At 40.8% G+C, this 27,107-nt stretch overlaps 5 protein-coding genes across 15 annotated transcripts in view; 2 read left to right on the top strand and 3 right to left on the bottom strand.

Moving 5' to 3' along the window:
• Positions 1-6,328, bottom strand: part of camta1a (calmodulin binding transcription activator 1a) — a 312,882-nt gene extending 306,554 nt beyond the window's left edge. For 8 of the 9 annotated variants that reach the window (XM_058052090.1, XM_058052091.1, XM_058052092.1 and 5 more), the window contains exons 1-2: positions 6,182-6,328; positions 2,792-2,893 (exon numbers count right to left, since the gene is read on the bottom strand). In XM_058052090.1, coding sequence (XP_057908073.1) covers positions 2,792-2,893; positions 6,182-6,206 — 127 coding nt within the window. In that variant the 5' untranslated portion in view covers positions 6,207-6,328. The remainder of the gene's footprint in view (positions 1-2,791; positions 2,894-6,181) is intronic. The other variant, XM_058052094.1, reaches the window with a different exon arrangement.
• Positions 6,329-8,438: 2,110 nt separating this feature from the next.
• dnajc11a (DnaJ (Hsp40) homolog, subfamily C, member 11a) lies at positions 8,439-15,045 on the top strand. The gene is made up of 16 exons (XM_058051220.1): positions 8,439-8,560; positions 9,586-9,715; positions 9,810-9,883; positions 10,007-10,108; positions 10,270-10,398; positions 10,506-10,628; positions 10,701-10,774; positions 10,850-11,039; positions 11,123-11,208; positions 11,288-11,404; positions 12,046-12,201; positions 12,337-12,406; positions 12,808-12,865; positions 14,166-14,308; positions 14,421-14,550; positions 14,635-15,045. Exons 1-16 carry the CDS (start codon positions 8,489-8,491, stop codon positions 14,658-14,660), a joined length of 1,680 nt encoding a protein of 559 aa, XP_057907203.1. The 5' UTR covers positions 8,439-8,488; the 3' UTR covers positions 14,661-15,045.
• Positions 15,046-15,169: 124 nt separating this feature from the next.
• On the top strand, positions 15,170-17,830 carry LOC131104243 (F-box only protein 6-like). The gene is made up of 6 exons (XM_058051221.1): positions 15,170-15,683; positions 15,927-16,173; positions 16,250-16,364; positions 16,905-17,000; positions 17,156-17,291; positions 17,361-17,830. The coding sequence occupies exons 1-6, from the start codon at positions 15,600-15,602 to the stop codon at positions 17,505-17,507; spliced, it is 825 nt and encodes a 274-aa protein (XP_057907204.1). The 5' UTR covers positions 15,170-15,599; the 3' UTR covers positions 17,508-17,830.
• An 885-nt stretch (positions 17,831-18,715) lies between these two features.
• LOC131104244 (cell division control protein 42 homolog) lies at positions 18,716-23,056 on the bottom strand. Of its 3 annotated transcripts, none has more exons than XM_058051224.1 (6): positions 22,821-23,056; positions 22,163-22,299; positions 22,029-22,101; positions 21,111-21,220; positions 20,836-21,033; positions 18,716-20,709 (listed from the first exon to the last, which is right to left on the bottom strand). In XM_058051224.1, the coding sequence occupies exons 2-6, from the start codon at positions 22,265-22,267 to the stop codon at positions 20,620-20,622; spliced, it is 576 nt and encodes a 191-aa protein (XP_057907207.1). In that variant the 5' UTR covers positions 22,268-22,299; positions 22,821-23,056; the 3' UTR covers positions 18,716-20,619. The 3 variants fall into 3 exon arrangements, with proteins under 3 accessions (XP_057907207.1, XP_057907208.1, XP_057907206.1); XM_058051225.1 differs by lacking the exon at positions 22,821-23,056 and adding an exon at positions 22,799-22,813; XM_058051223.1 differs by having other exon boundaries at positions 18,720-20,083; positions 22,799-23,055.
• Positions 23,057-23,946: 890 nt separating this feature from the next.
• Positions 23,947-25,372, bottom strand: LOC131104555 (CMRF35-like molecule 7). The gene is made up of 4 exons (XM_058051861.1): positions 25,267-25,372; positions 24,823-25,185; positions 24,651-24,714; positions 23,947-24,328 (listed from the first exon to the last, which is right to left on the bottom strand). Exons 1-4 carry the CDS (start codon positions 25,298-25,300, stop codon positions 24,184-24,186), a joined length of 606 nt encoding a protein of 201 aa, XP_057907844.1. The 5' UTR covers positions 25,301-25,372; the 3' UTR covers positions 23,947-24,183.
• Positions 25,373-27,107: the final 1,735 nt, after the last annotated feature.

The following is a 27,107-nucleotide window of genomic DNA, read 5'->3' as shown; positions in this document are numbered from 1 at the left end:
TCATGCTGAACCATACTGCAACCCAAGTCAGTAATGTCACATGATATCAGTCAGCCGACATCAAAGATGTCGATTCATTGTTGTAAAGCAATCAGAGGCTTATGTTATGCCTGTTTCCAGTGCATTTTTTCATTTTAATTGTCTAAATTTTGGATACAATAACTCAGCGGTAAGACGTATATACATACAATAAAAGTACTCATTGTGTTAGTAGCGGCTAACACATAATGTTGCCAAAATATTGCAACAGTACTGTATTGCGCATTACTCTGTGGTTCCCAGTTGATTATTAGCACAAAAATTGTAAATCTAATCTGAAAGTAATTGGTTATTTTGGTTTGCATTCGCATTGCAGTTTTGCGGCCAAAGCTCAAAGTTATTCAAAGTAATACTTCAGTCAGATATTATTCTTTCTCTTTCGGTTTTTCCCTTCACGGGGTCGCCACAGCAAATCCATCGCTTCCATCCAACCCTGTTTTCTGCATCTATCTCTTTCACAACAACTATCCTCATGTCCTACCTTCATGTCCTCTACCAATATATTCACTATCTCTCCTCTGGACACGTCCCAACCATCTCAGTCTGGCCTCTCTGACTTTATCTCCAAGGCCTCTAACATGTAATGTCCCTCTGATGTACTCGTTCCTGATCCTATCCATCCTGGTCACTCCCATTGAGAACCTCAGCATCCTTATCTCTGCTACCTCCAGTTCTGGTGCTGATTGATCATTACAAAATAAAAGTTATATCAGGCTTATTTGACGAGTAGACATCAATCAGCCAATCCACAATATCAGTTCTAGTGTGCATTCACATCCTATTTTGTCTGGGCTGTAAACCGACACGGTTGCACACTGCAGAATATCATTTCATTCACAGCCCACATCTCAGCAAATTAGTGTCACCAAATTTAACAAAAATCTTTCTTTCTCAGACCTTTACTATCTGGAGTATATGATCTATTTTATACTGGAGCAACAAGGAAGACGGGTGGCACTATGCCAAATGAATTCCAATTTGATTGGTCAGTGGTCCGGGGGCCCACAGCCTTACGGCTTTTGATGAGGAGATGAATAAGGGTGTGAAAACTTCAAATAGTGCTGGTGTGGGAGTGGGGAACCAATTATTTTTATCATTTGGCCTATAGCCTGTTCGACAACACTCTTACATACAGTGAAATTACAAGCCGCCCACAAGCAAAGGCAAAGTCTAGCAGGACTTCACCAAAACTACAACAAAGAGACCACCGTGCCCGCCTGCTTGACCTGCCGTATACAGATTTGTTACAAAGACTAAAGAAAGAAATTCACTGAATCTTACAGGATGCCGTTGTCCTTAATCAGCACACGCAATAGTAGCATCCACTACTTACTGTTACACTGTTAACATGACTCTAAGTGGTTATTAAAGTCTAGCACAACACTGCATAATAAGAGAAGAGTGTCAAAAAGTCAAACAGCTGAAAAAAAAAAAGCCTATTACCAGAAGTTCAACAAACATGCACACACGGTTAACTGCCTGCAACAAACTGAAAATGACTCTTTATGTGTTCTCGGGCCTCACCAAGCTCACCCATCCATAAAAATCCCATCTCAAGGAGAGCAGAGGTGAGGTCTCTCTCTCTCTTGCTCCCTCCCGTGTAACACCTCTCGCGCTTGTTCACTCTCTCCTCACTGCTTACACATGCACACAAACAAAAGCCTGTTCTGTATCATAACTGCTTCCACAATTATTCAGACGATTACTCAGATCAATGGCGGTACCTGCCTGCCATCGAGTGTCCTGGCCAGCCACAAACAACCTCCAGGCCGAATGCATTAAATGCGCTTACTGTGACAGTGTGCAATAACAAAAGAGGGGGGGTGGGGGGGCAAGATGGCTATTGTCTGTTGCCACTGTCATGTGTGAGAGAGCGAAAGTGTAACAGCAGTCTGAATCTATTTTTCATACATCTGCACAAACTGTCCTTGGTCATTGAATCTTTCCCAAACAGTCTCTTTTGAAAAAGTCACAAACGTAGCGGCGTAGCAGTGACACTTATCGAGCGAGAAGTCTAACAAGGGGTTGGCGGCTGATTTCAGACTCCCTATCTGGAAATGACAATACATGAGCGCACTTAATTAGCCGGTCTCTAGTCTAGATCAACAGCCGCAGTGAAGAGACTGGTGTATTCATTAACAACGATGGGGCTCCATTATTCTGAGGAACAATCACACTCTTTTTTCCCCTGCTGAAGAAGTTTAAAATTCAACATGTTCTAAAGACAAATGAAGGGAAAATCCCCCGCAAATAAAAGGGCGATGCTTTGGCCTACATTTCCAACTGATTTCTTTGACTGTAAGAACGGCTGCTCGCTCAGACACATGACAGCGCTGAAATCCTCACTGAAAAATTCAACTGTGATGTTTTCCGCGTTGCTTGTCGCAACTCTGCATCGATTGCGAGGAAAATAAGATACAACCGGATATTACGGTTGGATATGAATAGTCAAAAGCCACAAGTGATGGCTCGGTGGATGAACTCTCTCTCTCAAAGGACCTGATGCATCGGCTTCTACGTAACATTTTGTTAAGCACAACAATTTTGACAATGTGATCCCATAAACCGGACACTTCCGTCAGCAGAGAGGCTGGAGATGTTGTTATGTTTGAGAACAGAATAAGGACGGGGGGCATGTAGGGTGGTGGGAGATGGAATCGAGGAGTAAATAAATGAATCGATGAATGAATAATTGATCGGCCAGTGAGTGGCCTCACGGAGCAGCAATGCAGTATTAATAACTGACTCTTACTGTTGGTCTCTGCGTCATCACTGATACTCTTAGGTGGACCGTGGCCAGCATAACACACGGTTGATCTGTACATTCGATCCGGATTACGAACTTTCTTCAGTCCTTCAGGAGGCAAAGAAAAAAAAAAGAGTAGAGAAAATGGTGGAAAAAAGCATTTTTGTAGCCTATCATGACCCATCAAATTCCCCATGCAAACAGACAGAAATCATACTAGTAAACAACACAAACACACAGCAGGTTATTTATTACAATAAAAACAAGTCATAAATATTTCTGTTATTCATTACATAAAGCAGTAAAATATTCATCCCGTGTTTTGGCTGCAAAAACTAGGTCTAAGGGAGTAAAAACATGTAGCCAACTGCAGACTTGAACCTGAACTCATTCATTAAAATGCATGAAAGGGAAAGCAACGAGTCGAAATTTCCTCATTTAAGCCGTCACAGACTGTGACTATGAGATTGTGAACAAAATTACTTGCAAGTTGAACTTGGAAGAGCACTAACTTTGACCTTTCATATAACTTTAATAACAATAATACAGTAGAACCTCCGTTTTCATACACCCCGGGTTTCATTTGATTTGTTTTTTTGTCTCATATTATTGCTAAAAATATGTCTCGGGTATTGTGTGACACAACAGTGCACCTAATAAACGTGTCAAGTGTCCAAACAAAGCTCTACACATTGGTGAAAATAGTGCTTTTAAATTTGGGACACTATAGACAGATTCCAGACAAAGAATCCTTGAATTCTCATAAAGTAACAATGAATAACTCATATCTGTCTCCTTCCTTTCTCACAAGCTGTACAAATTGGTGAAAATAGTGCTTTTAAATTTGGGACACTATAGACAGATTCCAGACAAGGAATCCTTGAATTCTCATGAAGGAACAATGAATAACTCATATCTGTCTCCTTCCTTTCTCACCACAGAACATAATGGCTGGTGAGGCATTCAGGCATACTGCATGTTATTTTTAGTAAACATGGCTGCGTGGCCTAGCTGTTAGCATGTTGGCCACAAAAACTGGAGATATGGAAGATGTGGATTTGAATCATCATTTGGGCATGTTCTCCCCACGCTTTTCTTCTGGTTCTCTGGCTTCCTCCCACAGTCCAAAACATGCATGTTGGGTTTTTTGGAGACTATAAATTGTCCTTAGGTATGAATATGAGTGTAAATGATGGTTTGCAATTGGCTGGCGACCAGTCCGGCGTGTACCCCAAAGTCAACCGTGTTGGCGGCACACGCCTCCGCTTGTCCTTAATTGAATAAATGACGGCCGCAAAAAAGTTGCAGGGACCAAAACGTTTCATATTACAGTGAGAAACACTTTGATTTCCACGGATGGAATCATGAAATTGTGTTTGACACAAAAAAAAACACTTTTAAATTGTACTTACTCAAGCATTAAAAGAAAAACGACATTGGTTGAGTCTACGGATTGTTTCAATTAGTTCAATTAGTCGTCTTTTCAGACGACCTTGAATATTCATCATGAAAAGTTAATTTAAAACGCATCTATTGTGGTAAAATCTTGAAAAGTCAAGATATTTCAGGCAAATTGATTGTCTTCTTTAGTTAGGGTATTTTAAGTCCAACTGAAAGACATACCATGCCTGTCTTTTCAATATCCTGCAGGCTATGAGCTCAAACATGTTGCTTTTTATGGGTGCTAAAATAAAAAAATAAAAAACATGACTGCCAGGAGCCCTGACAAAGACTAAGCTGGAGTGGAAAACCCCACGACGTAAACACATTGGGTCACGGCCCCCTGGATTTAACACAGCCTATAGTCATTGAGGGCCGTCATCGTCAGAGATGTTGAACTACTTGGAGGGATCAGCTCCACTTGCAAACCCCAAGGTCAAAAGGTTAAGGAAACAGCGCTCAGCTGTCTGCAAGACTACCTGACAGCTGAAGACGTGCGGCAGGTAAACAGTAATGTTTGTGTGGACACCATAACACATGAGCATGGAGTCTTCACCAAGCCCTGTCTTCCTCCTTCCTCCCCACCGGCCGGCCGGCCTCACAGGGCCACTGAAAATAACTTCCTGTGCTCAGCAGTGGGACTTCCAAGTGGAGGAGAGCTCCTTGTGTTACAGTGTTGCTGTCATTAACTGCCGGAATCTATCCTTTAGGTTCAGCTATCTAGATGAATACGTGAGGACGCCACATTGTGAAGTCATTACTATTATAAAACCAGACGTCTTCATTTTTTGCCACAGACAGACACGTCACATTGTGAGTGCGCTTCTGTAGCTCAACACCACCCCCTGGTGGGAGTCTGTGAAATGACTCAAACAGCTGAATTCCTTGTGTTTGCTCACACTTAGGAGATCGGCAATATTGTTTTCGTGTTCATTTTGAACACATTAAGTTTAACACGTGCATTGCGTGGGTCTACGAAAGGCTGGGAAACATTGTGAAAATATTACAAGCATTATTCCTGATTTGCCTGTTTCCATGTTCAATGCCACATCCAGATGAGACCTTTGCAGACAATGTAGCTTTTAAAGCTGTTTATCCCCAATTTCCAAAAGGTGTTGTAAAATTCCTCAATCTATATTTTTCCCGGTTCGATATCCTACTTAGTAAGTATAATGGCTTCCATTTCAAGTTAGTGAACCAAATGAAATAAGACGAGGCGAGAAAGACATCACTTTGCCCCCATGTACGTTGGAAATCGGAAAGGGAGGTTCGACTCCATCCTCCACATTTTCCACCGCTGTAATGGTATTTAGTGAGGGTACGTAGGGACGTTACACGCCAGAAACCCCCCCTTCGAATATAGGCCAAGTACTTTGAGTCCAACTGAAATGACTGGAAAAACCGTGACCCTTTTTGACACAGTGCTGGCTTGGATGTCAAAGACGCTCCCGAGTGCGGAAACAGGACGACCCAAAAATGAGACGAACAGAGTAAACAATAAAAACTAAACACGTCAGCGTAGTTTTCATTCAAAAATAAACCGGAAATCCCGAGTGACACTAATCAGCGGCTGGTGGGGAAAAAATTGGAGAAGTTGCCGCTGACATGCTGTCATTAACTTAAGCCTAAAGCTCGTCGTCGTGGGTACTGGAATCACGTCCACGGTAAAACACGGCACTTCCACGCACTCTTCCCTCTCATTCCCGTGGCTGGAGTATTGGCTTTACGGTTGGGAGCTAACTAGAAAAGCAGGCTAATATTAGCCGGCTAGTGTCTCTCCACGTTTGAGCCGCCTTTGCTCGCCAAGAGACAACAAACACGGCTCCTTTTTTTTTTTAGGCGAAAATGTCCGCACTCGCACGTCGCCTTCTCGCCACTTCCAACTGTTCGCCGACAAAAATAAAAATAAAAGACACACACATAGCAAGTGAATTAATCGTATTATATTTCTCTTACCTTCCGGCTTGTTTTCGGCAGCCATTTCCCCTTCACGCGCAACATCCTCCTCCTCCTCACGACCGTGGGTACCACGCGCGTGCACGGCGAGGACAGCACGCGGAGGGAGTGGAGGAGAGTGCCGAGAGTCCGTCCGGAACCAGGAGAACTTACTATTGGCTGCCAGGCTCTGACTGACAACACGCGCGCGCGCACACACACACACACATGTCTCCCCCTCCTCACTTTGTGTCTATGCCTATGACAACATCACTTCTTTTTCAGCCACCTAATCAAATAATGCTTGTTTCTGTCAAGGTTATCAATTAATAATCAAAATCAATGATAAAACTTTCATTCATTCATTCATTCATTCATTTTCTATCGCTTTTCCTCACGAGGGTCACGGGGCGCTAGAGCCTATCCCAGCTGTCTTCGGGCGAGAGGCGGGGTACACCCTGGACTGGTTGCCAGCCAATCACAGTGCACATATAGACAAACAACCATTCACACTCACATTCATACCTATGGACAATTTGGAGTCGCCAATTAACCTAGCATGTTTGTTTGGAATGTGGGAGGAAACCGGAGTACCCGGAGAAAACCCACGCATGCACGGGGAGAACATGCAAAATCCACACTGAGGGTGGAATTGAACCCTGGTCTCCTAGCCGCTAACCACTCAACCGCCGTGCAGCCCATTTTAACATTCATTCATTCATTTTCTATCACTTTTTCCTCACGAGGGTCGTGGGGCGCTGGAGCCTATCCCAGCTGTCTTTGGGTGAGAGGCGGGGTACACCCTGGACTGGTCGCCAGCCAATCACAGGGCACGTATAGACAAACAACCATTCACACTCACATTCATACCTATGGACAATTTGGAGTCGCCAATTAACCTAGCATGTTTTTGGAATGTGGGAGGAAACCGGAGTACCCGGAGAAAACACACGCATGCACGGGGAGAACATGCAAACTCCACACAGAGATGGCCGAGGGTGGAATTGAACCCTCCTAGCTGTGAGGTCTGCTCGCTAACCACTCAACCGCCGTGCAGCCCATTTTAACATTCATTCATTCATTTTCTATCACTTTTTCCTCACGAGGGTCGTGGGGCGCTGGAGCCTATCCCAGCTGTCTTTGGGTGAGAGGCGGGGTACACCCTGGACTGGTCGCCATCCAATCACAGGGCACATATAGACAAACAACCATTCACACTCACATTCATGGACAATTAGGAGTCGACAATTAACCTAGCATCTTTTTGGAGGAAGCTGGAGTACTCGGAGAAAACACACGCATGCACGGGGAGAACATGCAAAATCCACACAGAGGGTGGAATTGAACCCTGGTCTCCTAGCTGTGAGGTCTGCGCGCTAACCACTCGACCGCCGTGCAGCCCATTTTAACATTCATCATGTTAATTTATTTTGGTTAATTGATGAATGATGTGTGAAAATCTCTTAAAAGGTAGACATGAATGCCATCTACCATTTTATAGCACTGTTGGTGAGATTTGTGCACTTTCAAATCATCCACTGTGCCTTCAAGGTTCCCCTTCTATTATTGTGGTGCAGCTAGGCTTGACAATAGTGTGGCTGCATTAATAACTACAAGCAATCTAATTACAGATCATTGAGCTTGATACACGTTGCTGTTGGCACTCTTGTCAACTGCAGCACTTAAGGACAGCCTTCATCCTACATTAACAGGCTGTGGGCCATCAGCGCTGAAATGGTGGAGGAGGTGGTGCTGAAAGGACAGCTCCTCTGCTGCCCGCTGGCCTTGCACAGTCAAAAAAAAAAAGTCTCAAACTCATGCAAGACTTGAATTAATCATGAGTATTTTTTTTCTCTTTTTCTCTTCCCTTCTAGCTTTCCTGTATGGGGACTATCTCCTCAGAATGATACAACGTCAAATGTCCCAAATGTTAAAATAATGAAGACAATTTTATTTAGACTTCTTATATTTGATTGCATCATATTGAGATTCAAAATAAATAATAAATAAAAAGCTTATTGATATGGTATGCATGCTGAGATATGTTGAAATACCATTATCAACATAATGCACTTAAGGTTTCCTAGTATTGCAAAAGAAAAAAAATGAAGTAACGCCACCATATCTAAATATACTATATTTTAAAATATGAACAAAAATATATTTTAAACATTATCACATTTCTAATGTGAAGTCAAATTTTAAAATATTCACCATATGAAAAATGTTGTAAATATACATCCGAATCACAAGGGGGCGATAAAGTGCCTCCTAGCGTCATTGAGTAACTCGAGCGATAACTCGAAGAAGAAATGACCGGGTGTAAACATGGCGTCTGCCTTGGAAGATGATGAGATCTCCAGTGATGATTACTATTCCCTTCTAAATGTCAGGCGAGAGGTACATTATACATTTGTCTTCTGTGGAGCTGTTGTGTGCAAGCATGCCAAAGCTATTCTGTTCTCCGCCACTCGATATTAGTCCATGGTTTCGCGTGTAATGATGTTTAACGTTAGCCATGCGGCTAGCTTTTGACCCTCGACATTGATTTCTAGTATGTGGCTGCAATCGGAAACTTTTTCAGGACATACAACAAGTTTCGGGGTGGTAGTTTTGCTTTAAAAAATGTAATCGGTTAACAAAACAGCGTGCGGGACTAATCGTAGTTGTGGTTTAATGGATTTCAGAATTGACAGAAATTTGTAGTATACGAATTATTTCTTGGACTGTGTACCAGGGCTACATGGCTAATGCTATAATGATTGAGTACACCTGGATTTACAGTTGATCAGATTAGACGTTAATGTCAGGAGATGTAGTGCTTACAGTTGTCTCTCTTTTACTGCAAGTATACAGTGGAGTGCTGCTGTCATTAAACATTCCATTAAATTGAAATTCGTGCAACTTTAGTTAATTTCTAGTGGTCCTATTTTTCAAAAATGCATTTTAGGGACTGTTTTTCCTTTGTTTGCAAAATGTAAACAAATGACTTGATTGCTATACAACTTACAATAGAAGCTATTTTTTACATTAAGCTGGTTGCATGTTCACAGACCTCACAGCTAGGAGACCAGGGTTCAATTCCACCCTTGGCCATCTCTGTGTGGAGTTTGCATGTTCTCCCCGTGCATGCGTGGGTTTTCTCCGGGTACTCCGGTTTCCTCCCACATTCCAAAAACATGCTAGGTTAATTGGCCACTCCAAATTGTCCATAGGTATGAATGTGAGTGTGAATGGTTGTTTGTCTATATGTGCCCTATGATTGGCTGGCGACCAGTCCAGGGTGTACCCCGCCTCTCGCCCAAAGACAGCTGGGATAGGCTCCAGCACCCCCGCGACCCTCGTGAAGAAAAAATGAATGAATGAATGGTTGCATGTTGTACAGATATCTATTCTAATGTGTTTACTTCAATGTGGTGCATCAGGCAACACAGGATGAATTGAAGGCAGCATACAGGCGCCTATGCATGTTATATCACCCGGACAAACATCGGGATCCAGAACTAAAGCGACAAGCAGAGCAGCTATTTAACCTCGTACATGAAGCTTATGAAGGTAAGACCAAAGTGAATCTAGAAGATGACTACATCTGGCAACAGCAACATCCATGGATAACCCACTTTTTCCTCTTATTTGTATGTTTTTGTAGTGCTCAGTGATCCACAGGCAAGAGCAATCTATGATGTCTATGGAAAGCGTGGACTCGATGTGGAAGGATGGGAGGTAAACTATTGTCTATCTGTTTTTATGGTTGAATTTACGATCAAGTCATTGTAAACAATTACTTTACTATGTCATTATCTGAATGATAACAGTAATAAGTAAATAAATATATACTTTTACCAGGTGATAGAGAGAAAAAGAACACCAGCAGAGATCAGGGAGGAGTATGAGCGTCTTCAGAAAGAAAGAGAGGAGCGAAGACTCCAGCAAAGGACCAACCCAAAGGTATGGTCAATTGCTCACAACTCACAACCTCATTAATATTTAAAGAACCTTCTTGTACGTATTGTATTCTAAAAGATTTAATGATAGTTGCTATTGGTTGTGGTATTCTCCACCGGTTGCAACTTTAACATTGTTTCTCTCACCACTGAAAATATTCACAGGGAACGATTAGCGTAGGCATTGATGCCACGGACCTCTTTGACCGCTATGAAGAGGACTATGAAGACATGGTTGCAGGAGGCATCCCGCACGTGGAAATCAACAAGATGCACATATCACAGTCCATAGAGGTGAAACATGGTGCCAGATGGGTTTTGAGGTGTTTACGGTAATACAATGCCGTGGAAATGCATGTGACAGCTCAAGCAGTTCTAGCTGCCCTGTTTTTCTCCTGCAGGCTCCTCTTACCACAAATGACACGGCCATCTTGTCCGGCTCCTTGTCCACACACAATGGAAACGGAGGCGGTACTATTAACTTGGCTCTGAGGAGAGTCACCTCAGCTCAGGGTTGGGGGGAGGTATGCTGCTCTTATATTGAGTGTAAAAGCAAACTTACATATTCTTACATATGTATAATTTTGTACATATAGATAGAGCTCGGCGCCGGGGACACACACGGACCTCTCTTCGGAATGAAGATATTCCGAAATTTGACGCCTCGGTGGTATGTGAATTTTTAGAAAATGACGTGCACTGAATAACTAAATAATAATAATCTTATTTTTTTGTTTCCCCTTAGCTTTGTGACGGGACAGTGCGGACTCCAGTTTTCATCACGAGGCGTACGTCCTGGCATAACCACAGTGTTGGCCCGTCACCTGGACAAGAACACAATGGGCTACCTGCAATGGCGTTGGGGGATCCACTCCTCTATGAACACCAGCATAGTCAGGGACACCAAGAGCAGCCATTTTACATTCGCAGTGCAGGTTTGCCGCACTTGTGTGTGTGTTACAGCATTTAATAAGTCGCCTGTCAGTGCTGAGCCGCTATGTTCTCTTACTCTATGCAGCTTGGCATTCCACACACTTTTATGATGATGAGCTACCAGTACAAGTTCCAGGATGAAGACCAGACAAAGATTAAGGGCTCAGTAAAGTATGTGCTCTAAGTATAATTGTGTTACTTTTCAGAGTGGAATTTGAATGTTTGCAAAGCTGTTGTATGTGTGTTGCAGGTCTGGTTTCTTTGGAACCGTGGTAGAATATGGTGCTGAGAGGAAAATCAGTAGACACAGCGTTTTGGGGGCGACAGTCAGTGTAGGTGTGCCCCAAGGTGTCTCACTCAAGGTCAAGTAAGTGCTGCTTTTATTCATTTAAGGGCGGGTTGATTTTCACAATATATATATAACCAATATTGAGTTGCAGGTTGTTTCACTTTCAATTTTGCTGGACGTGCATAGATTGCGGTCATCAACATGCATACATACGTCTATGACGTCTATCTTTTTGAGTTTTTATATTTTATCTTATATTCTTTTACACTTTATTCTATTTATTTACTTTAAACAGTGCTACACATGGAGCAGTGGAGATGCCAAATTAATCCCAAAGGAATTAATAAAGTATTATGCTTTTTCCACTTTTCTGACTTATAAATGTAGTTGGAATGTTGTATTCTCGTGTTAAATGATGGTTTGCGCATTTGGAAGTGATCCCTGAAAGAAGTTTGGGATGGCTCCAAACGCTCTGTTTGAATAGGCGTGGTAAAACTGCCCCTTTGTGATGTCACAGAGGGGCGGACTTCTTTATATGGTTTATAGTTTGGAAACACTTAGAGCATGTGACCAATCCCAGTCAAGTGGGCATGCCCGGAGGCGGGCAGAGGGGGGAATAAATTAAAAAAAAATTTTTTTTTTTTTTTTTTAAAGGTGGAATTTGTCTTGAATATTGATTAGCTTATCAATAATGAATACAACTGGCCACCTCTCTGCAGACTAAACAGAGCCAGCCAGACTTATTTCTTCCCTATTCACCTGACCGACCAACTTCTGCCAAGTGCTGTATTTTACGCCACGGTTGGACCCCTGGTTGTCTACCTCGCCATGCAGCGACTCGTTATTCGGCCGTATGTGCAAGCTCAGAAGGAACAGTAAGAGACCTCACCTCCACTTTAAGTTATTTTATACAAGAAGATTTATTCAAGAAAGCCATGCATGTATTATCAAAGCTGTTTTTTTTTTAAAAAAGATCCTTTTATTCCTTCTATCTATCTATCATTTAACAGAGACCTGGAGAAGCAGCGTGAGAGCTCGGCCTCAAACATAGCCAAAAAGAAACAGGAGGCAGAGGCTGCGGTGAGCACTTCATTAGAGATGTTCAGTAGCTTGTATTAGCTGGTATTGTGCTAGACGGAGAGCAGATGTTTAAAGTTTTACACCAAAAAGTTTAGCATTGACGCGGACTTGGAATGTGATGGTAATGGTTTAAAAAGTATATGACGTTAATAGTTGACACATACATTTTTGGATGTTGAGTGACTTTCCGGTTTTGACCCCTGCGGTAGACTGCAGATGTATGTCCTCCTAGCTTCACATATTGCATCCTGTTTGCCAAGTAGCTTTTTACCCGGTTTTAAACTTAACTTTAAACTAGCATACCGTAGTACTGTGTTCATTAAGGTATTGTGTTTAATTGTGTGATGGAAAGTCTTACTGATTTCAGCAACGCATATGATCTCTCTTTCTCGTCTCTGAAGGTCTTGCTCATGCAGGAGTCTGTGCGGAGGATTATTGAAGCTGAGGAGTCTCGAATGGGTAAGAATAGTGATGTTTAAAATTTATGCATAGTTTGAAATCTGGTCCTCATTTTCACCCACTAAAAAAAACAATAATTCCACTGTAGTTTAATTTGCTGAATTATGTAAGCTTTTCATGTATTTTTAGTTGTAGAATACTTAAAGGGGACCTATTTTTATCATTTTTCGGCCCTTTGTATTGAGTTGTGGACTCCTTTTGAGTAGCTACACGTGATAACCAGCACACAAAGCTTTATAGTTCTTCCAGAATCTGCACCTATTCAGATGTATTTCTTTGGATTTTGTGGTTCCTGCGAAAACTGTCCGTTTTAATTTATTCCACTCATGGTCCGCCGCCAGGCACCACCCACTCTACTGTGGTTGGTCACACTCCCGAGTGCATAGAAAGAGTTCCGGTTTGTGTTGCTAACTTTATAGGAGTTGATAATAAACGGCAATTTATCTTTTTGAAAATGTCGGCTTTTAACATACAGCCTGCTTTAGGTTTTCTACAGCATCGGTAACTCACAATTGTGGTGGGAAACCGATATTAGCAACCCCACTCCAAAATGAACATAGTGAGAACATTGATAAATTGTTACTTACTGCTTGCTCAGTCCAGACGACCAAGTAACGTTGGAAAGACGTCTGCTAGTCTTTTCATTTTCATTCATTAAAATGAATTTCTTTAGCTGGTAGCAAATCAGGAACTCCAACCGCTTGTGCCTGATGGTGGCGTCTTTAGGAATTGTAAACAAATGTGCCTTTGCTAGCAAGTAAACAAAGAAGCAGAGCTTGGGGGAGGGCAGAGCGCTTATCTGCTTACAGACACGCCCATATAAGGAAGTCCGCCCCTCTGTGACATCACAAAGGGGCAGTTGTAACCACGCCCTTTGAAACCGAGTGTTTTGAACCATCCCAAACTTCTTTCAGGGCTCACTTCCAAATGTGCAAACCTCATTATCTGAAACTTTGGCATCCTTTAACACGAGAATACAACATTCTAACTACATTTATAGGTCAGAAAAGTGGAAAAAGCATAATAGATCCCCTTTAAAGCACACAAGTTAATTTTCCTCAGTTGAGTCTGGCAATTTGGTCATCAGGCTTTGCACTCTATGTGTTTTCCTTATCATACATTACAGATAAGTATACTTGTGTGTGTGTGTTTTTTTTACAGAATTAATGAAAATTACCATTTTGCTTGCATCATAGAGCAGAAATGTTTCCATCTCCAGGAATTCAGTCAGCTGCTGTCGAGCTTCCTAAAATAAAATAATATATTTTGCACTATTCTTAACCGCTGCCTTCTAAATCAGGTCTAATCATCCTCAATGCCTGGTATGGCAAGTTTGTGACAGACAACAGCCGAAAACATGAGAGGGCAAAGGTCATTGACGTGACTGTGCCACTGCAGTGTCTTGTGAAAGACTCTAAACTCATCCTGACCGAGGCTACAAAGGTTTGTGTTGTCAGTTTTAAATTGACATCATAAAGTAAATGGATATCTGAATGTTGTTGTTTTTTTGTATTGTGTGTTTATTATTATGTGTTTTTTTGTGTCTACATATTAGTCAGGACTCCCAGGGTTCTATGACCCCTGTGTGGGTGAGGAGAAGAGTCTAAAGGTGCTGTATCAGTTCCGCGGTGTCATGCATCAAGTCCTATCGGGAGATGCAGAACCACTCAGGATACCAAAGCAATGTAAGTTAATTGAATACATTTAAACCACAGTGAGATTACCACCTCCTCCATGTTTGACCAATCTGGCCTTATTTGTCTTTGCAGCTCACAGGATTGACACGGACACATAGGGGTTCCTCTGGTGACCAAAAAGACTCGGAAGAATAGATTGAACCTTTTGTTTTAGACTCGACAGGGAGCAAATTCTTTGTCACTCAATCATATTGCATTTATCTTTGGTCTCGACATTATTCAGTAAAAGATGCAGAGTTGAAGAAAGTATCAAAGACAGTATCCAAGGACAGGGTTTGGGGCCTGCTAGAAAATGTAATGTGACACCAACATCAATGGCTACCACATATTAAGCCTCTGTGGTGTACATTTATTTTTGCTAAGGCTAGTCTTTTATGATCAAGTTGTGTGTACCAAATTGCACGCAAATTGCAGTGCCTGGATGATTTATATCATGAATGCACCTGTTTGTTTGCCATAATATTAAAATCTTTCTCGCTCATATTTCATTTATGCTAAGTTTTTTTCTAATTCTATTACCTTAAGGACCTCGTAGTTTCTCTTCCGGATTGCCTAAGGACACGCCCACTCGATGACGTTGACGGGTTCGGTTTTTTATTTTTAGGTTAGCAAGAAATATTGTACAATGTGTACCGAGCGGGCGGAGTTTGATGTAAAGATGAAAATTCCACCCCGCATATATTTGCTGTGGATTTCGCGCAGACCCGGTACAGAAAGCAAAGGCACAATAACTGACAGAAAGAGGAAGTGACTAGTGAAGGAAAATAAGTCAGTTTCGTTTTCAATACGCGCCGATTCTTTACCGAAAGTACTTTTAGTCATTACCGGAATGTAGAGCGACACGTAATAGCATAGTGTAGCTACATTAGCATCAACTCACCCCCAGCTTACTTCGAACTGAACTTCCGCGTCGAGTCAATCGTTGTATCGCAGAGGTTTTAACCTATTGGACGCCCTGCTATCACCAGACTTATTTCGAATGAAAACACGTCAATGCAGTCTTGTCTCCGCTGTGTGAGGAATGAAGAGGACATATTATGGGTGCAACTCTGAGCTCTGATATGGCCGCCTCGAGTCGAAGTCAGTCTTCGGGTCCTATCATGTCCAGCCCGCTGTCTAAGGTAAACGTGAACTTAGAAAAACAAAGGTCCAATTATGTTGCTAATATAATTACATCGGTTTCATTAGTCATTAGATGCTGTCTGTTGCTATAACAGATGTGTTGTACTGAGATGTACGATTTATGAATTTGACCATTGAATGCACCATTGGGTTTTTCCATTCTAAAACCACATTGTAGGTAAACAGTGAGGTTGTTAACATTGTGCAAAGGTATAACTTTTGCATTGTTCTGTTCTATTCAGTTCCCTATCCCCATAGAAGTCCTGGAGGAGATCTTCATTAAGCTCCCCCCAGATCATGTGGTTCAGATTTGTCGGTTAGTGTGTCGTCAGTGGAAAGACATTGCTGACAGCCAGTCTTTATGGAGAGACAGATGCAGGAGAGAAGGCTACCACCTCCGTGATGTCTCCAAAGTACCCAAAGACTGGAGGTTATTTTACTTCTTGTGTAGGAAAAGACGGAATCTTCTGAAGAACCCAAGAGCAGAAGGTAAGGAAAGAGAAGCAAAATGTTTCTTTGTAGTGTTTGACACTTTGGTCGCAGTTTTAACCTTTTATCTTGTCAGATAAAATGAGGGGTTGGCAAATACTGGAGAATAGCGGCGACCTATGGAAAGTCGAGGGTGTCATGGTGCCCCATCCCAATGAAACGGTCAAGAAAAACTTTGTGACTTCATATGGGTAAGTACTTAACATCCAGTGGTTCTTAAAATAGTAATGGCAATGGTTTAATTTCATTTGAACATGCATCAGATTACAATTGAATGCATCACATAATCAGTTCACAGTTCCACATGTCCAAAAGGAGTAGGAAGAAGCAAAGCTTATTAAATCCTACCCCTCCATCTGGTACTTTTACAATCAGTAACTGTTACATTTGATCACTTCCTGCTTTCTGTAATACAGTTTAAGGTTTTTTTTGTTTTTTTTGTCCATAATGGGTACCATAGTAACTGTCAATATAGTGATATATACATATAGTACATCATGATTGGTTCAAGACTCTTCATCCATGTATTTAGCAAACGTCAACTGCTTGTATTGTTTCTTGAATTGGCTCATCGTTGTGCATTGAGTGTCTTACTCAATCCATTCCATAGTTTGATTCCACCTACTGAAATGTTATATAATGCTCTCTATATATATATATATATATATATATATGTGCTATGTTTAATATATGCTTTGAAAATGTACTCAAACATTTTATGATGTCTTCAGCATGTGCAGGAAGTCCCAGCTGATTGACTTGGAGACGGAAGGTTATAACGCATCATTCATGGACCACTTCCAACCAGACATCAAAATATCAGATTGGTGAGAACGATAGCGAGCATGAATTACCGCCGCCGCTCCGGTATTTTTTTTTTTTTTTTTTTTTTTTAGGAAAACAGAACAAGGATGGCTGTTTTGCACTTTAGAGGTCAACATTTGCTAAAAAAAAAAAAAAATAATCAGTTTCTCGTGTTAAGGTATGCTCCTCGCTGGGACTGTGGCTGTCAATTCAAGATTCAGGTGGAGCTCCTGAATCAAAAGAAGAGACCAATTCAGATCTTTTCCCCCGAGGAGATTTATTTTGACCAATGGAGCGACCCTAAATGGAATCAGGTATGAATACAGACTTGAGTCTTTAATCAATAATAGTTCCAAGAATATACTTTTTTTTATTCCTCCCAGATAACACACATGTTTCAGAACTATGGTCCAGGAGTGAGATACATCCGCTTTACCCATGGAGGCAAGGACACGCAGTTCTGGGCTGGGTGGTATGGTATTCGCCTTACAGACAGTTGTGTTGAGATATGCCCTGCAGTGGACACATAGCTCAATAGGACTCCGATAATACCTGGTTCCCGCCTTTGCCTATTACCATTTTGCTCTCTGAAAGATGCTATTTGGTAACATACCACTTCTTCAATGAGTTAGCAGAGTTAGCAATCAAAGAAAATCTGTTATTTTTGTCTGTCATCGAGGGAACACATGCTGGGAGTCAATATCTAATTTAATCAGGTCATTTTAGGTCCTATGTTGTGAGCTTCTGTTCGGACACCACTTAAGCCAAGGGTGTCCAAATCTTTCCCACCAAGGGCCACATACAGAAAAATCAAAGGATGTGGGGTGCCATTTTGATATATAAAAAAAACAAACCTACATTTAAAGCCAAAGCTTTATTACATGTATCATGTCGGGGTTTTTTCTTTACATTTTCTTTACTTTTTGCTTAATTTTACCCATTTTCTTTTTTTATAACATGCCATGGGCCAATAATAAATGACTCACGGACTGCAGATGGCTGCTGGGCCACACTTTGAACACACCTGACTCAAGCTATTCAGTAAATATTACTAAATTAGGGTTTATGTACAAAGCCAGTAATCTTTTATGTTACACCAGCAACATTAAGGTCCTAGTGTGATGGACTTGGACTTAATTTTCCAAACCTCAAATACTGGTCTTTTTCATCATATCAAAATTTTGTTACTGCAACTAAATGGATTTCAGTGGTTTGTCGCAGTTATGTAATCTCCAGCAGCTAAAGTTTAGGCCGAATACTATAGTACACTCATGTAATTGAAAACGATAAAACTGCATTAACTGCGTGGAACGATGCAAATCCTTAATCTTCAATGCATCTTTAGAGACCTTTGCAGTCATTAAAGGCTATGTAATCACCTTTTTTTAACATTGAGATGTTATTGGCTTGATTGTATTTGGCGTTTGTGGCTCTAAAGGAGTTGTGTTTACCCACTGAAGGGGAAACCTATAGAATGTGCAATGGTTGCTTTGCCACCAGCAATTATGTCCTTTGTACTTAATTAGCAACGTTATGAGAAGTCTGATGAATTACCCATTGTAGTCCAAATCTGGGCTAAATGTGCTTTCTTTCCAGGTTGCGTTGATCACTCTGCACTAACTTGTATAGTATATGTTTGTGATGTGTGTATTACACAAATGTGATGCAGTAAATATTGTTATTCCAGTTTATTGGGACACATATCCATACGTCGCTGTTCTAGCATTAATAAGACAACACATTGCATTTGAAGTCTATTCATAATACTGTTTTATTGTGATGTTTTATCACATGGAAAATACAGTACAACTTGTCAAATTGAACAAAAACAAACCCAACCTTGATTGGAATCAATACTTTGCATCATGTGAACTTCAACTTAAACATTCAGTCAATAAGTTATGAGTAATTCTCACGATATGTACACATTAATCAAGCCCACATCTCGGAATGGATATAGGGGAAAACAAAATACTATTTCTGGCATTTAGGATATAGAATCATATATCGAGTTTTCTAAGAAGTGTCGCTATCTGATATGACGTCATGTGGGCCAGGAAATACTTTTGCCTTTAAAAAGTGTACAATGTCATCAGTCTCTGCACTTAAATACTGCAGTATCAGTATTTCTGTTCAGTATTCAAGACAAATATTCCTTCAAATAGAGCTGTTGATAGCTTTGTGGAGGGTGTTCACGCTGCAGGTTATAAATAGAATCAAAAGAATCAGCAGCAACTAACTGCACTCGACTCATTACCTACTTAGTGCTTTCAGTTAGAATAGCGTTTGATAAATCAGTCAATCTGCAAACTTGCAGCTGAACTGTTGTCTAGACATGTCAATACGTTTTTAAAAAGTCCATTACATCATGTAAGGCCAATTTATAAGTATGAACTCATCACAAAACATCAATTTTTAATCATGTTCAACACACTAAATATGTATTTAGGTTATGTCAGGAGGCAAATATTATAAATTGTGAAGAAACTTTGTTGTGAAGCAAACCTTAAAGGGAACCTGTTATGCTTATACCACTTTTCTGACCTATAAATGTAGTTAGAATGTTGTATTCTCGTGTTAGATGATGCCAAAGTTTCAGATAATGAGGTTTGCGCATTTAGAAGTGAGCCCTGAAAGAAGTTTAGGATGGCTCAAAACACTCCGTTTCAAAAGGCGTGGTAAAACTGCCCCTGATGTCACAGAGGGGCAGACTTCCTTATATGGTTCATAGTTAGGAAGCACTTTGGGCGTGTGAACAATCACAGCGGAGTGGGCAAGCCCGGAGGCGGGACCTGGGTGGAATAAATTCAGACAGTATTGGCAGGAAGCACAAATCAAAGGAATTACAGCTGGAATAGGTGCAGATTCTGGAAAATCTAAAAAACTTTCTGCGCGGGTTATTATGTGTAGCTGCTCTATAGGAATCCACAACTGGTCAAAAACTGAGCATAATAGGTCCCCTTTAAGAGTGCTGCTAACCTAGAAAGTGGTGCAGAGAAGGCTGACGAGACGAAACTTAGAGCAGAACACATTTACGTCTTTTCTTAGGTTCGGGGGGCTCCAGGGCAGCCAGTATTGCCTCATCAAACACATTCTTTAATCCTTTCTGTGGAAACAAAACATTCATATTCAAAATAACGCTAGGACAGACAGCGCAGCAACTACTGGCCTCTTAAAAACAAAAGGAAGCCGAGTGGAGAGGCAACGAGGAAATCCAGATGGTTCTTTATTCAAATAACATGACGATATAACAAGACTCGCTCCCATAGAAAGAACTATAGGGAATGCCTATGTTGTAGAAAAGAATGTCTTCTCGCTGTCCGATAGAATATAGCTAAATGCTTCATAGGGCAATATTTAAGATATGAACATAAAGCCAAGGTAAACAAAAACAGTAAATGTGCCCTGTGGCAGAGACAAGCGTGCATTAAAGTCGAACTTAAGTTTGGCACTTTGTCATATCAGGCCACCTGTGTGATATAACCGATTAGTTGAACCCAAAGTGCACATGAACACACGTATGAAATGTTCATGAGCATTTATTTTGTAAGTTTAGGTGTACTGTAATTAGCTTGATAAGACGTTTCTTTACAATGACTAAGCAGCAGACAATTGAGAGGCAAAGCAAGAATCAAGAAGACATCAGAACAAACAGCATTTTCTCTTTCTTTGAGTTTCAGGGGGCTCTAAAGCGGCTAGGATAGCCTCATCAAATACGTTCTTCAGTCCCCGCTACAGAAAGAGGAAAAAACAAGGGAGGAAAGACAGGCAAGGTTAGATCGAGTTGTTAGCAAAAGCATTTGTACCCTCGTTAGGAAAATGCCGAAGAGCTGCGAGCGGTTGAACCGGAAGTCTTACCTGTGTAAGGGCTGAGCACTCCACGTATTTAACGGCCTTAAGGTCGCGGGCCAGCTTTTCTGCCGTCTCTGGGGTGATTGGCTTCTGTTTGTTCTTGGCTAACTTCTCCACAGTGGAAGGGTCGTCACGCAGGTCGATCTGAGTGCCTACCAATAGGAATGGAGTCTTGGGACAGTGGTGAGTAATTTCAGGAACCCACTACAGGAGAAAAAATAGTATTAACTTTTAATATCAAACATATACAATTATTTTGTAGGTGTGTAAGAGCCGCTTGCCTTTTCCTTGACATTTTCAAATGAGGATGGCGAAACAACTGAGAAGCAGACTAAGAAGACGTCTGTCTGTGGGTAGCTTAGTGGTCGTAACCTGTCGTAATCTTCCTGACCTGTGAGGAGATCAATCTTTGCGTAAGACCATTCCATACCAAATTCAATCAATAGCCAGGTTTACATGGACCCAAATATTCCAATCCAAACGGAAAGAATGTAACCTTTGTATACACCTCATTCTGAAAGAAAAGTGCCAATCCGAATGAATATATAATCGGATTCACAGGGGTGGAATATTCCTTTCCCCGATCCGATTGAGAAAATCGGAAAGTTGTCAGGGTGCGTTCTTCTTTGTGGTGTTTTTCTTCTTCTGTTGTTGTTTATTGGCGGTTGGCAAGCAGCTTTCGTATGCATTAGCGCCATCTGTGGAACAGAATCTAAACCCTTCTATACGCCATTCACAAGTCCAGTTTTATTAAAAAAAGAAAATACATATCTATATAAAAGATGTGCCGAGCTTAATTATAAAATATTAGCAAGATTGAACTTTCTTTTCCTGTTCCCGGGTGCGTTCTCTCAGCGAATGCTGAGATATGACGTAACACGCAGCTCGATTTTTAAAAAATGGAGGCGAGCAATCGGCACTGGACTGCTGCGGAAAGTTTGTTTTTGATCCAAACTAAATTTCTAGACCGAACAAACGAAAAACTGGCAATACGGAGTTGAGGAAGTTGGTATCACGTGATGTTGGTGTTTACGCTTTACTGCGCGTGCCCCATTGACTATTCTAGTTGATTATAGCGGTGCATGTAGACGCGCGATTGGAATATTCCTTTCCATGTATACCATTGCTTTCGGAAAGGTCATTCAGAAAGAGAAAAACTCATGTAAACGTGGCTAATCAGATCTTAAATGAAAATGTACCTGCTGTGTCAAATAAGCCAAGGGTGTATGGTTCACCCCCGATCATAACAGTTACTGCATAGTTGTCAAATACCTGTGAGAAAACAACCCCTGTTAGCGTGTCATCGAGCATCGAACCGCACATGAGTACTCACTGTTGGTACATATTCCGATGGGAATTTGTTGGTGGTGTATGAAATCAGTAGACAGGTTTTTCCCACTGCCCCATCACCCACCACCACACATTTGATGGTCTGCATCTCGCTTCCTTGTGGTAGGGCTGGCGACAGTGCTAACAAATGACAACGTTCATTTAAGAAAGCATGCAATGAAAAACAACCAACAATGATTATAGCTAACATATGACAAGTTTGGCTCAACTTTGTTTATAACAACCATCGTCTTTCAATACAAGCGCTGGATTCAATCCAACTCATTTGGAGAAAGAGTCAGGATGCAAAGTATACAAGCCCAAACAGTAAGCGTCAAACCCCAACATCGAATATAAATATATCTATACATATGCTAACGTTGGCTGATCAAAACTAAACACAGATAAATTCTAAAGATTTAATCTATGAAAATTAGCAAAGGCAGACACGAGAATTGAGTCGTTCGCAAGCTACGCTAACACAACGCTAGCATTAACTCTTAGCAAGAGGCCGGCCACAGCAGCTAAGCTAACTAGCGTTGACTTGGCGTTTCGGTGTCTGTTATGAATAGAATTGGAAGTAATGCTGTTTTTGTTTCGTTATCGCTACAAATCTATACCGTGAACATGTGTAACATACCTGAGGCCCTTGGAATACCTACTGGCTAACGCTGGCTTCTTCTATGCAACCGGGCGTTGGCACAGACCGTAACTTGGCTCAATAGTACTTCCTGCTCATTTGTTAAACTAGAAATAATACAACCGGATGTCAAGAGTGAAGTGGAAAATTAAATCAATGACAAACGAGGTAAACATATTCAAACCATATATTTAGGTGTTAGTAAAAGCTGGATGTGTATTTTGGCTTGCATTCCTTAACTAACTCCGTGACCGATTGAACGAACGAACGTAGCAGCTGTCTTTTATTGCTTTTACTTTGAAAAGACCGTTTCCGTTACTCCTGAACGTGATTACCCAAGGCTCGGATAGCGGAAGCAATTACGTCACCTCACTGACAGAACCTTGGAATCTCAGGTGAATGAGCCTCAACTATCACTTCATTGGAAAAATGTAAATAATGGACAATTATTCAGTTACCCAGTCGCTATGTAATTCACTTTTTATTGGTTGCATGTTATTCTTAAAATCAGTATTTGCGGCTTAAAGGTCCTGTTTAATTCTAGATGTAAAAATCTCAATTTAAGATTCCATATCAAGTCAAATTTACTTGAAGTAGTTTATTTCCCAAAATGTAGTCTTCCTATCTTATATTTGGCCGGCCCCATTTTGCAGTGTAAAGAAAAAAGGGCTGGCCAAAAATAAAATTAACAAACGAGATATTGGAAAAAAAAATAACTAAAACTAGTGAATTTGTTTATGCAACTAGTTCAATTTACTTACTTGAGATTTCTACATCTACAAATAAACAGGATTTTTAAGATGATTTTCAGGAAAAATACTTCATACCAATAAAGAGTGAAATATGATTAAAATAAGCAAAAATGAAATATCATTCATTAATTTTCTACCGCTTATCATCACAAGTGTTGTGGGTGTGCTGGAGCCTATCCTAGCTGTCTTTGGGCGAGAGGCGGGGTCGACTGGTCGCCAGCCAATCACAGGGCACATATAGATAAACAATCAATCACTCATATTCATACCTATAGACAATTTGGATGCATGTTTATGGAAATGCACATCACATCACATGAGGACGAGTGTTATAGAAAATGGATGGGTGGAAAGATTTGTATTATTATATATTTTATTGTTTGACTTTTACACAACACATGCTTTGTGATAATTTGTCATGTCAGTCATTTTGCTGGCAATCAGCAGTCAACACAGGCACAATGTATACATTATTATTATATACTGTATTACACTGCATCGACTTACATTATTTTGCACACTTAACTTAAAACCAGAGTCTAAAGCATACTTTTACTGCAGGGAGGCTGTTGTTAGAATATATACAGAATAATTTTGCAGTCCAGTATTTAGTCGTATTTCACACATGTTCTTTCACCCATAAATATTGGAGTTGTGTTGAGGAACATTGTTTTGCCATATTCTGTGTGCAGCCTTTATCCTCCACACGGTTATATAAACTGATATTAAACTAAACACCATCGAAGAAAAGATGATCCATCGAAGAGTCTTCCACCACCTGAGTAACATACCATAATAGATTAATTAAATTAAATTATATAGATTAATTGTTAACAGCATTAGGTACACCTACACACGCTAAGGATGCAAAAAAAATGTCTTTTAGATTCAGAAGTATTAATCTAAACATATGAACAAACATATGGAGACAATTAGAACTGATCATTATTATTTTTGCTCAAGCAAAAACCTTTCGATGCACCGAATGAAGGAGTAATAATTGCGCTTCTTTGATGTTGTTTTTTAATGCACATTTATATAAACTTGTCATTAACTCCTTCAGTAATTTTGGCTTCTGTGTATAGAAGATATTTTCTCACCGCATGTTGACGTGTTCATTGTTCTCCAGAGAATTTGTTGGTGTTGTGCTCGTTGGTGTTAAAACTGAGCAGAGGGGGAAAAAATATGGTATCATGTTCAGCTACTTAAAAAAAAAACAACTAAATATTAAAACTAAATATTTTGGGAGAGAGTATAAAACGGTAAATTTACCTTCATTGGAGACGATGAGCTTGACACCAGTGAAAATATTCCTTCCCGGCCTGGCAAGAACACACCAGTACATGTCCTCATCACTTGGTCTGATAGATGACATAGTAACAGTGAAGGCTCCTGCCCTTTTGTCATCAGCAATGGAGCATCTGTCACTGTGGCGCCGCTTTGGCGTTTTAACAACAATCTTACACAGCTCGTATATTGGCCCCTTGCACCAGTACTTCGTGTTGTCTCTGAACTGAGGGTCATAATGACAGGACACAGTCACCGATCCTCCATTTGCGGCGTTTATGATTTTTGGCGCTGTCAGCTCATCTGCCTCCGCTGAATGTTTTAGAAGCCAAAGGATGAAGAGCAGAGCTGCAAAACACAAACAAGGAATTAATGTAAGTTCAATTGCACAGACACACAAAAAAAATGTTTTTAGCTGTTATTACTGACTGAAAAAGCCAAAAGATGTCCCTGAGGTTCTCATGATTGGAGAGGAAATAACAATGCAATGTTGGTGCCAATTGAGAAATATTGAGTGTGTTCCTCTTCTCTCTTTTGTCTCCTCCATGGTCAAGTTGTGCAATCAGGCTATTTTCCCCCCAGTGTGAACCTTTGAGTGGGAGTTTGTTTTAATGAAGACACAATAGCAATGAGGAATGTCATTCATACTGCAAATCTGTTTAGTCCGCATGAGTTACAATGACAACTATGTCCCAGTAAGACAGTAACAATTTATCCACACTTTGTGTATGTGTGTGTTTTCCCGTTGAAATACAAAATAGTCAGGATAATTCATTCAATTATTCATTTTCTACCGCTTATCCTCACGAGGGTCACGGGCATGCTGGAGCCTATCCCAGCTGTCTTCGGGCAAGAGGCAGGGTACACTCTGGACTGGTCGCCAGCCAATCACAGGGCACATATAGACAAACAACCATTCACACTCACATTCATACCTATGGACAATTTGGAGTCGCCAATTAACCTAATTTTTTTTAACCCAATTAACGCCAATTTTGGATGCACGGGATGAACATGCAAACTCCACACAGAGATGGCCGAGGGTGGGATTGAACTCAGGTTTCCTAGCTGTGAGGCCTACTTGCTAAACACTTTTGACAAAGTGAAATATCAGACAACAAAATATCAAGTGAATGTTGACTGGGGTCAAAGCTCACTTCTGGTCATGTGACGGCGACAGGGTGGCGACGGTTTGGTGACATCATCATTTTAATAAAGCAGCGTTCCGCTTGTCTGTACAGAAACTACAACAGGTTCTCCCACGCTTGAAAAAAAAGAATACAGTTTTAGGTCACCCAGAATGCTTTTTCTATGTAGATGAAACTATATCAACTGTAATAACTCAAAAACAAAAGTGTGACCTTTAGGTGAACATGTAATAAACGGTAATAACTTTGTAATAACTCAAAAACGAACACAGCACAAACGTTCATTTTCACTGCACAAAACAGCACTAACTAGCACACAATTTTTTTTTGTTGAATTCCGAGCATGTTGGGGGCTGATTATGCTAAAACTCGATCAATCAAAAACAAAAGCAGCACAAGCATTCATTTTAACTGCACAAAACAACACAAACATAGCACTAAAAAAATGAGATTATTTGACCAGAGTTTTCAGTGAGGTGGGGGGCCAGCTTCACTCAGGTGAAGGTTTGATTCTCATCTACATACAATAGCAAAAGTTACATTTATATCCCAAAATAGTATTTGTATAAAGACTACTGAAAATTACTACGCAACAAGTCAAACAGTTTTGGTCCCAGTATTGACCCCTGGGGTACTCCACACGTAATATTTAAACTTGCAAATGTGTGTTCTCCTTGCTTTACATATTGCTTCCTGTTAGTTAAGTAGATTTTGACCCAAGTCAATTGGGCCCAAGTGCGTTTTGAAAGGCCCAGTCTGAGCACTTCCTGTGTGCTTTAAATACGTACAAAAACCTGCACACAACTCTGACCAACCAATTACCAGTTTGCACTGATACCAGTCTCAAGTATTGTAGTTCATCTAGCCCAGGGGTGGGCAAACTACGGCCCGGGGGCCACATCCGGCCCGCCAAGTGTTTGAATACGGCCCGCCTGTTCTTTCTAAAGTATTTCATTTAAACTTAACATACAACCTGGCATCATGGTTTGAGCCAACCTTTTGATGGTTTGAGTACCTGTTTTATCAATATTATTATTATATTATTTGATGTGGTCTGTTGTTTACAAGGTGCTCCTGAAAAAAGGGACACCAGCACATATTAAATTAAATTAAATTAAATTA

Source organism: Doryrhamphus excisus, chromosome 16 (assembly GCF_030265055.1).
Source record: "Doryrhamphus excisus isolate RoL2022-K1 chromosome 16, RoL_Dexc_1.0, whole genome shotgun sequence".
NCBI classification, from domain to species: domain Eukaryota; kingdom Metazoa; phylum Chordata; class Actinopteri; order Syngnathiformes; family Syngnathidae; genus Doryrhamphus; species Doryrhamphus excisus.
Note: the sequence above shows the minus strand (reverse complement) of the source record. Positions and strands in the feature narration are given on the sequence as shown.

Coding starts and splice junctions, on each gene's coding strand:
- dnajc11a (XM_058051220.1), top strand. CDS start 8,489: ATGGCGTCTGCCTTGGAAGATGATGAGATCTCCAGTGATGATTACTAT. Junction 8,561..9,585: donor TTCTAAATGTCAGGCGAGAG/GTACATTATACA, acceptor GTGGTGCATCAG/GCAACACAGGATGAATTGAA. Junction 10,109..10,269: donor AGCAAAGGACCAACCCAAAG/GTATGGTCAATT, acceptor AAATATTCACAG/GGAACGATTAGCGTAGGCAT.
- LOC131104243 (XM_058051221.1), top strand. CDS start 15,600: ATGGGTGCAACTCTGAGCTCTGATATGGCCGCCTCGAGTCGAAGTCAG. Junction 15,684..15,926: donor TGTCCAGCCCGCTGTCTAAG/GTAAACGTGAAC, acceptor TGTTCTATTCAG/TTCCCTATCCCCATAGAAGT. Junction 17,292..17,360: donor GCGACCCTAAATGGAATCAG/GTATGAATACAG, acceptor TATTCCTCCCAG/ATAACACACATGTTTCAGAA.
- LOC131104244 (XM_058051224.1), bottom strand. CDS start 22,267: ATGCAGACCATCAAATGTGTGGTGGTGGGTGATGGGGCAGTGGGAAAA. Junction 21,221..22,028: donor TGGCTTATTTGACACAGCAG/GTACATTTTCAT, acceptor ATCTCCTCACAG/GTCAGGAAGATTACGACAGG. Junction 20,710..20,835: donor AGTGCTCAGCCCTTACACAG/GTAAGACTTCCG, acceptor CTCTTTCTGTAG/CGGGGACTGAAGAACGTATT.
- LOC131104555 (XM_058051861.1), bottom strand. CDS start 25,300: ATGAGAACCTCAGGGACATCTTTTGGCTTTTTCA. Junction 24,715..24,822: donor GCTCATCGTCTCCAATGAAG/GTAAATTTACCG, acceptor CCCTCTGCTCAG/TTTTAACACCAACGAGCACA. Junction 24,329..24,650: donor AATGAACACGTCAACATGCG/GTGAGAAAATAT, acceptor TATGTTACTCAG/GTGGTGGAAGACTCTTCGAT.